Source organism: Macaca mulatta, chromosome 3 (genome assembly GCF_049350105.2).
Source record: "Macaca mulatta isolate MMU2019108-1 chromosome 3, T2T-MMU8v2.0, whole genome shotgun sequence".
Lineage (NCBI taxonomy): Eukaryota > Metazoa > Chordata > Mammalia > Primates > Cercopithecidae > Macaca > Macaca mulatta.
In genome coordinates this window covers 102,132,053-102,140,724 of record NC_133408.1, presented here as the reverse complement: position 1 = coordinate 102,140,724, position 8,672 = coordinate 102,132,053, and the positions used below count along the sequence as shown (strand labels likewise).

General features: G+C 48.4%; 1 protein-coding gene across 4 annotated transcripts; it reads left to right on the top strand.

Annotated features, from left to right (window-relative positions):
• The first annotated feature begins 475 nt into the window (after positions 1–475).
• On the top strand, positions 476–7,530 carry LOC114676959 (uncharacterized). 4 transcript variants are annotated; one of them, XM_077998010.1, is made up of 4 exons: positions 476–848; positions 2,072–2,322; positions 6,235–6,484; positions 7,037–7,530. In XM_077998010.1, exons 2-4 carry the CDS (start codon positions 2,249–2,251, stop codon positions 7,058–7,060), a joined length of 348 nt encoding a protein of 115 aa, XP_077854136.1. In that variant the 5' UTR covers positions 476–848; positions 2,072–2,248; the 3' UTR covers positions 7,061–7,530. The 4 variants fall into 4 exon arrangements, 2 of the variants coding, with proteins under 2 accessions (XP_077854136.1, XP_077854137.1); XR_013415901.1 differs by having other exon boundaries at positions 489–848; positions 2,115–2,322; positions 6,235–6,395; XM_077998011.1 differs by having other exon boundaries at positions 504–848; positions 6,235–6,395.
• The last annotated feature ends 1,142 nt before the right edge of the window (positions 7,531–8,672 follow it).

Here is an 8,672-nt window from a genome sequence, read left to right as displayed (position 1 = left end):
GGCCTGAAAGCCTAAGGAGATGAATAACTCCTCCCTTCTCAGGCCCAGTCTTTTTTTTATTTTTTTATTTTTTTGAGACGGAGTCTCGCTCTGTCGCCCGGGCTGGAGTGCAGTGGCCGGATCTCAGCTCACTGCAAGCTCCGCCTCCCAGGTTTACGCCATTCTCCTGCCTCAGCCTCCCGAGTAGCTGGGACTACAGGCGCCTGCCACCTCACCCGGCTAGTTTTTTGTATTTTTTTTTTTATTAGTAGAGACGGGGTTTCATGGTGTTAGCCAGGATGGTCTCAATCTCCTGACCTCGTGATTCGCCCGTCTCGGCCTCCCAAAGTGCTGGGATTACAGGCTTGAGCCACCGCGCCCGGCCCAGTCTTAAGGCACAAGGCTACTTGTGCCAGCAGCATGTGTCAGCAAAGTAGCAAAAGCAGAAAGAGAGCCTGCGGGAAGACACGCCCTGAAGATCTGAAGATCTAGAAAGAGGTCATCCGGGTACAATGTAGCAGTTACGTCAGACTAGGAGGCTTCTTGTTTACAGGAGACTATAAAACCTTTGCCCCTCCTCACTTGGGGCTGACACCATTTTAGGCCTCAGCCCGCCTGCACCCAGGCGCTCATTAAAACAGCATGTGGTTTCACACTGCCTCGTGTTGTCTGTTGGCAGGCTTTCAGGTTTCAAACCGATAAAAGAACCTTACATCTGGAGCCAAAACCCAGGAGGAGCTCAGGTCTGCGTCCCGCATGGACCTACCCCTCCACCCCGGAGAGCAGGCCACAGCAGCTAGACAAGGGAAGCTCCTCAGCCTCCAGTCGCCTCTCTGTGCATGCACATCGGTCACTGGTCTCGACTAATGGTAAGTTTCCCCGGGAGCCCAGTTAACAGGGAACAATTCGCATGGTCTCTCAGTTTCTCCCGTCTGAAAATCCAGTGTTGGTCCAAGAAGGGTCTGGTGTGTGCCAGGTACTCACTGATCATCTGGTCTTAGGGGGATGCCTCTAAGCCATTTGATCCCGTTCCAGAACGAAAAAGGCAGCGGTGATGGTCGCTCCTTTTATGGTCTCCCTCCGGCTGTCCAGGACGGTCTCCTTTTTCCCTGTTCTCCCGAGCCCACCCTCTGTTATAGGAAACTCCTGCTCCTCCATTCCAAAAAACAGCACTCTAGGCTGCCTCATAAAAAACCTGCAAACCTTAGGCCTCAGGCAAAATATCCACCCTAAGCACCTTGTCTTTTTTTGCAATACAGCCTGGTAGCAGTACAAATTAAATAACAGGTCCAAGTGGCCCGCAAATAGAACATTCAACTTCACAATTTTAACTCATTTAAGCGATGATTGCCGACAACTGGAGAAATGGGAGGAAATTCCTTATGTCCAGGCCTTTTGCACTCAGATCACAACCCGACCTCCGCAGTTCTTGCTAACCTGTTCAAATCCTCCTCCTTCATTCCCATCACCCAGATCGCCTTTCTCCTCCCAACCCTACCTCTTTTTTCTGGTTTAATCCAGCTGACTACTGTCCTCCCAGCCCCTACGGTTTCCTCTCAACTGTCTTCTTTAATCCCCCAAGCCTCTTCATTGTCTTATCAGCCACCAGCTTCCCAGCCGCCATCTTCCCAGTCAGCTGTATCCACTTCTTTTCCTACACCATCCCCCCTCAGGACAATTCGAGTATTGCTTGTACCCATTCTCCTCCACAGCTGCCCTCTCCTGAGGCTTGTAAACCCATCCTGCCACCTTACGCCCCTATCTGTCCTCCACTCCATGTTAATGCAATCCCCCTTCCCCCTTCAAACCCTCAGCAGGAACCACTATCTTAAACCTTCCGTTCATCTCCCAATCTACCCCTGATATTCGGGGCAAGCTTCAGAAGCTTGATGACGGCCCTCAAACCCCACAACGAGACCTTCTTAACTTAGCCATCAAAGTCTTTAACAATCGTGATGAGAAAAGTAAAAGGCAAAAGCTGGCAGAGTTTCAAATGCCTGCTTCCGCCATCAGGGGCCCTGTAGGCCCATGGGGCCACAGCTCCACAGGGAAGCCTCCTAACAATCCACCTCCACTTGGTGCCTGTTTCAAGTGTGACAATGAAGGCCACTGGTCCAGACAATGCCCAAACCCAGGTAAGCCCACCAGGCCATGCCCCCTCTGCGGAAGACCCCACTGGAAGTCGGACTGTGAGCGGCCCCCGAGGACTGCCCCCATCCCTTTCTGAGCCGGCCTACTTGGATCTCATTGGCCTTGCTGCTGAAGACTGATGGTGCCCTGGAACGGATGCCCCAGCAACTACCATCGCTTCATCCAAGCCAAGGGTAACCCTGGTGGTGGCAGGTAGGCCAGTATGTTTTTTAAATTAATCCTGGGCAATCTACTCTGCTTTACCTCATTTTTCAGGACCCACCCAGTCCTCCCAAGTCTCTGTTGTGAAAATTGACCAACAAGTCTCCAAACCCCAAGCCACCCCTCCACTTTTCTGCTCCCTGCACACTTTTTCCTTCACTCACTCTTTCTTAGTCCTGCCCTCATGCCCAACTCCGCTCCTAGGCAGAAATATCCTTTCAAAACTCCACACTACTCTTCACTTCCACATTCCCCATAGTACCCAATGCATCCATCCAGACCCCGCCAGTACTTCTAGCTTTCTTCTACTCTTTCAACCTCCCACCGTAAAACGTGCAGCCTTTCCTTGTCCTCCATCCATAGTTAACCCTGCTGTTTGGGATACTTCCACACCCTCAGTCACAGAACACCACACCCCCATTCACATTACCCTTAAAAAGCCCCCCCAGTTCCTATCACAGAAGCAGTATCCTATCCCCCAAGCAGCTCTCATACGCCTAAGGCCTATCATTTGTCACCTCCTTGCCAGTCACCTACTCTGCCCAACAGACTCCCCTTTTAACACATCAATTCTACCTGTTACAAAGCCAAACGGAACTTATCACTTAGCCTGAGGTCCTTAGTCCAGGACCTCAGGCTCATTAACCAAGTTGTACTCCCGGTATGTCTAGTAGTTCCTAACCCATATACTTTACTTTCCGCAGTTCCCTCCAATACTACCCATTTTTCTGTTCTAAACCTAAAGGATGCTTTTTTTCACAATTCCTTTACACCCTAATTCCCAAAACCTCTTTGCCTTTGCGCGGGAAAACCCTGACACCCAACTTTCATGTCGGCTCACCTGGTGCATACTATCTCAAGGTTTCATAGACAGCCCCCACCTTGCTGTCAACCTCTGTACCTTATTTCTAAAACAGTCCACTCTCCTTGAACATGTTAATAATCTACTCCTGTGTAGCCCCTCTCAAAGAGACTGCAACGTCCATACTATCTCTCTTTTAAATTTCTTGGCAGAACGGGGGTATCAGGTCTCCCCTTAAAAAGCACAAATATACACCCCCTCAAGTCACCTATCTAGGCCTAGCTCTTACCCCGTGAACCCAAGGGCTCACAACCAACCACATATCACTCCTCCAGTCCCTCCCGCCTCCACAAACTAAGCAAGAATTTATTTTTTCTAGGACTAGCGGGATATTTTAGGCTCTGGGTTCCCTCCTTTGCTCTACTTGCCAAACCGTTACACCAAACTGCTAAAGGCCCTCTCCATGAGCCTTTAAAACCTACACAGCCTTCGGGCGCGGTGGCTCACGCCTGAAATCCCAGCACTTTGGGAGGCTGAGGCGGGTGGATCACAAGGTTAGGAGTTCAAGACCAGCCTGGCCAAGATGGCGAAACCCTGTCTCTACTAAAAAAAATACTAAAAATTAGCTGGGCATGGTGGCATGCGCCTGTAATCCCAGCTACTCCAGAGGCTGAGGCAGAGAATTGCTTAAGCCTGGAGGGACAGAGGTTGCAGTGAGCGGAGATCGTGCCACTGTGCTCCAGCCTGGACAACAGAGTGAGACTCCATCTCAAAAATAATAATAATAAAATAAAAAATTAAACCTACACAGCCTATTACCCAGCCTTTCTGTCTACTCCAAAAGGCTCTCATCTCAGCCCCCGTCCTCACTCTCTAGATCTCACCAAACCTGTCTCCCTCTATACTGACAAACGGCCTAGAGTCACACTAGGTGTTCTAACCCAGTCTAAGGGACCCACCCTCCAGGTTGTTGCCACCTCTCTAAACAGCTTGAAGCCACAGTTCTCAGATGGCCTGCCTGCCTCCAAGCATTGGCAGCAGCTGCTGTCCTCACTCTTGAAAGCCTAAAACTATCTCTCCAGGCCAACCTAACAGTTTATTCAACCCATAACATCAAAGATATGCTAGCTCACCACAGTGTGCTAAGTCTCATCTCTGCCCCACGGCTCCTCCAACTGAATGCTCTATTCATAGAAACCCCCCAAATCCCACGCGAACCAGCTCCCATCTAAACCCGGCCACGCTCTTACCAAGACCCTACACATATCTGTGTGAACACTGTTCAAACCTTTTTTATACCTTTTCTAAATCTAACAGATGAACCCCTTCCAGATGCCTCCTTTACTTGGTTTGTCATGGGAGCTTCTTCCTACCTCAAGGACGCTGGCATGCTGGCTATGCTATAGTGTCACCTCTCCATACTATTGAAGCCAATCTGCTCTCCCTAAGCACCACCACCCAGAAAGCTGAACTCATCACTCTCACTAGAGCTCTCACTTGAGCAGCCAGACAACAGATCAACATATATGCAAATCTTGGCCGGGCGCAGTGGCTCACGCCTGTAATCCCAGCACTTAGGGAGGCTGAGGCGGGTGGATCATGAGATCAGGAGATCGAGACCACCCTGGCCAACATGATGAAACCCTGTCTCCACTAAAAATACAAAAATTAGCTGAGCGTTTTAGTGTGTGCCTATGGTCCCAGCTACTTGGCAGGCTGAGGCAGGAGAATTACTTGAACCTGGGAGGTGGAGGTTGCAGTGAGCTGAGATCGCACCATTGCACTCCAGCCTGGGCAACAGAGCAAGACTCCATTTCAAAAAAAAAAAAAAAAAAAAAAAAAAAAATATATATATATATATATATATATGCAAATCCTCATTATGAGTTCCACATAGTGCACTCACACTCGTCCATCTGCAAAGAATGGGGTTTCCTAACTGCAAAAAAACGCTCCTGTCATAAATGGCTCTCTCATCAGCAAACTCCTTCAAGCTGTCAGGCTCCCGCAGAAAGTTGCCGTCATTCATTGCAGAGGCCACCAAACCCCAGACAATCCTATAATAGCTGGAAATGTGCTAGCAGATCGGGCAGCCAAAGAAGTAGCTCTACAACCCATGCAAGGCCAGTTTCTGTCCCTGTCCCTGTTCTCTTCTCTTTACTCCTCAGAAGAAAAGGAGGACTTCTGAGCCCAAAACCTTCAAAAGCAAGGACCATGGTATGTCAAGGAAGGGCGCTTCGTTTTTTCTCACTCTCAAACAATCCCTATCCTCCAAAGCCTCCACAATTCTTTCCATGTTGGTTACAAACCTCTCTTGCAACTTCTGTGCCCTATTCTCACTTTCCTCATCTTTCCAGCCATGTTCAAGAAATTACCCAGTCCTGCTCTATCTGCCACTCAATGTCACCCCAGTGCTCCCTTCAGCCGCCACCTTCTCCTACCCACCAACCCCGGGGCCAGTTACCCGGGCAAGATTGGCAAGTAGATTTCACTCACACGCTGCCAGATAAACGGCTCTGCTATTGTCTAGTCTTTGTCTGTGCTTTCTCCGGGTGGGTAAAAGCGTTCCCAGCAACTTCAGAAGGTGCAAACATCCTCACACAAACTCTCGTCATACATATAAGTCCCCGTTTTAGACTCCCAACATCCATCCAGTCCAATAACAGGCCCGCCTTCATCAGCCAAATTAACCAAGGCGTCTCTACATCCTTAGGAATAAAGTGGGTTATCCACACACCCTACAGGCCTCAATCTTCAGGCAAAGTTAAAAAAAAAATTAACTGTCCTTAAAGCCCAATTCATCAAGCTGGCTCTAGAAACCCACCAGCCGTGGACAAAAAATCTCCCTTTTGCCCTCATAAGACTCCGCACAACACCAAAGGCACCCTCTTTTCATAGCCTTGGAATCATGTATGGCCAAACTTTTGTCTTGGGGCCTCCACCCTTACCAGACTATGAGCCACTCAGGAATTACCTCCCCTCCTTAATCCAGATGCGGTCTTTCATTTGTGAAGCAGCAAATGAGACCATGCTTCTCCCTGTCGACACCACGCCTCTCCCTGTCGACACCACCTTGTCCTCTCAACATAACTGTCTTGCAGGCACAGATGTGTTTATCTGTCAATCCGACCGTCACCAAAAGCTACAATCGAAGAGGAGATGCCCCTACCCTACACTGTGATACTCAGCATGCCAACTGCAGTGAGAGTCCAAGGACTGCCCCACTGGGTCCATCGCACCAGGGTCAAGCTCACCCCCAAGGGTACTCCTTCCTCCAAAACATTAACAGCGGGCAACACCCTCAGCGTCCTTGTATATAATAACCTAAACAAAGAAAAACGATCCTTAAAGGTAGGAGGAAGCCAAAGATGGCAAGGGAACGAATGGCCTCCGAAACAGATCATCGAATATTACGGTCCTGCCACTTGGGATAAGAATGGTTCATGGGGTTACTGCACTCCTTTATATATGCTAAATAGAATAATTAGACTACAGGCTATTCTAGAAATACTAACCAAACCGCCTCAGCCCTGGAAATGCTCGCGCAACAACAAAACCAAATGCGCACGGCAATTTATCAAAACGGGCTAGCACTAAATTACTTATTAGGAGAAGAGAGTGGAGTCTGTGGTAAATTTAATGTATCTAATTGCTGTCTTAACATAGATGATAACAGAAAAGTGGTTCTAGAAATCGCTTCAAACATCAGAAAAGTTGCCCGTGTACCAGTCCAAACCTGGAAGGGATAGGACCCAGCAAACCTTCTAGGAGGGTGGTTCTCTAATTTAGGAGGATTTAAAACGCTGGTAGGGACAGTAATCTTCATCATTGGGCTCCTCCTGCTTCTCCCCTGTGTTATCCCACTGATAATAAAAGCCATTAAAACTCTTGTTGAAATTACAGGTAACTGCCAGACTATCCAGGTGACACTCCTGCTACAACGACATGATGGATACAATTCTCAAGAATACCCCAAAAATTAAGTTTTTCTTTTTCCAAGGTGCCCACTCCACCCCTATGTCACGCCTGAAATAGTTATTGAGAAAGTTGTTCCTTTTCCCTTTTGTATAACCAAACAGACAGGAATATATAAGATTCTCCCCGGGGCCTGAAAGCTTAAGGAGATGGATGACTCCTCCCTTCTCGGGCCCAGTCCACAAGGCTACTTGTGCCAGCAGCGTGTGCCAGCAAGATAGCAGAAGCAGGAAGAAAGCTAGCGGGAAGACACGTAACCCTGAAGATCGAGAAAGAGGTCATCTGTGTACAATGTCAGACTAGGACACTTCCTGTTTACAGGAGACTATAAAACCTTTGCCCCGTCCTCACCTCAGGCTGACGCCATTTTAGGACTCAGCCTGCCTGCGCCCAGGCGCTCATTAAAACAGCACGTTGCTCCACACCGCCTGGTGGTGTCTGTTGGCATGCTTTTGGGGTTCGAACCAATACAAGAACCTTACGGTAAGGAGTTCGAGACCAGCCTAGCCAATGTGGTGAAACCCCATCTCTACCAAAAATATAAAAAATTAGCCAGGTGTGGTGGCACGCACCTGTATTCCCAGCTACTGGGTGGCTGAGGCAGGAGAATTGCTTGAACCTGGGAGGCAGAGGTTGCAGTGACCCGAGATCACACCACTGCACTCCAGCCTAGGCAACAGTGAGTCTCTGTTCTCAAAAAAAAAAAAAGAAAAGAAAAGAAAAAAGAAAAGGAAGGAAAGAGAGAGAGCAAAGGAAAGAAAGAAAGTCCTCAATGTGGCAGTATGGCAGTATTTAGAGGTGGGGCCTTTAAGAGATGATTGGATCATGAGAGCTCTGCCCTCGTGAATAGATTAGTTCATTCACAGATTAATGGATTATCATGGGAAGGGACCTAGTGACTTTATAAGAAGAAGAGATCAGGGCAATGGTGCACGACTGTTCTCCCAGCTACTTGGGAGGCTGAGGTGGGAGCATTGCGTGAGCCCAGAGATTGGAAACTGCAGTGAGCTATAATCACACCACTGCACTCCAGCCTGTGCAAGAGAGTGAGACCCTGTCTCTAAAAAAAGAAAAGAATAGAAAAGAAAATCACCAATTGGCAACCACCATAATAGTAATAAATGATTCAGACAAGAATCACCAATAAATCCTGAAATTTATGGACAAAAATTGGATGAGGAACAGGACATTTATATAGTCTAAAGTAGCTCATCACGAAAATAATCTGATTATTAATAGTACAAAATACTGTTTCACTTAACAGTGATGAAAAAAGACATTATCTAAACCAATGGATAAAAAGTTGACATCACAACTGGACATGGTGGCTCATGCCTGTAATCCCAGCACTTTGGGAGGCTGAGGCGGGGAGATCACCTGAGGTCAGGAGTTCCAGACCAGCCTGGCCAACATGGTGAAACCCCGCCTCTGCTAAAAATGCAAAAATTAGCCGGACATGGTGGCAGTCGTCTGTAATCCCAGCTACTCATGCCGCTGAGGCAGGAGAATCACTTGAACTCCAGAGGCGGAGGTTGCAGTGAGCCAAGATCGTGCCACTGCACTC

What these genes read in the sequence shown, in the direction of transcription:
- LOC114676959 (XM_077998010.1), top strand. Translation starts at nt 2,249, where the DNA reads ATGGTGCCCTGGAACGGATGCCCCAGCAACTACCATCGCTTCATCCAA. An exon ending in GGTAACCCTGGTGGTGGCAG is followed by an intron (nt 2,323 to 6,234) that starts GTAGGCCAGTAT and finishes ACTGTCTTGCAG; the next exon opens with GCACAGATGTGTTTATCTGT. An exon ending in AAGAAAAACGATCCTTAAAG is followed by an intron (nt 6,485 to 7,036) that starts GTAGGAGGAAGC and finishes TTGAAATTACAG; the next exon opens with GTAACTGCCAGACTATCCAG.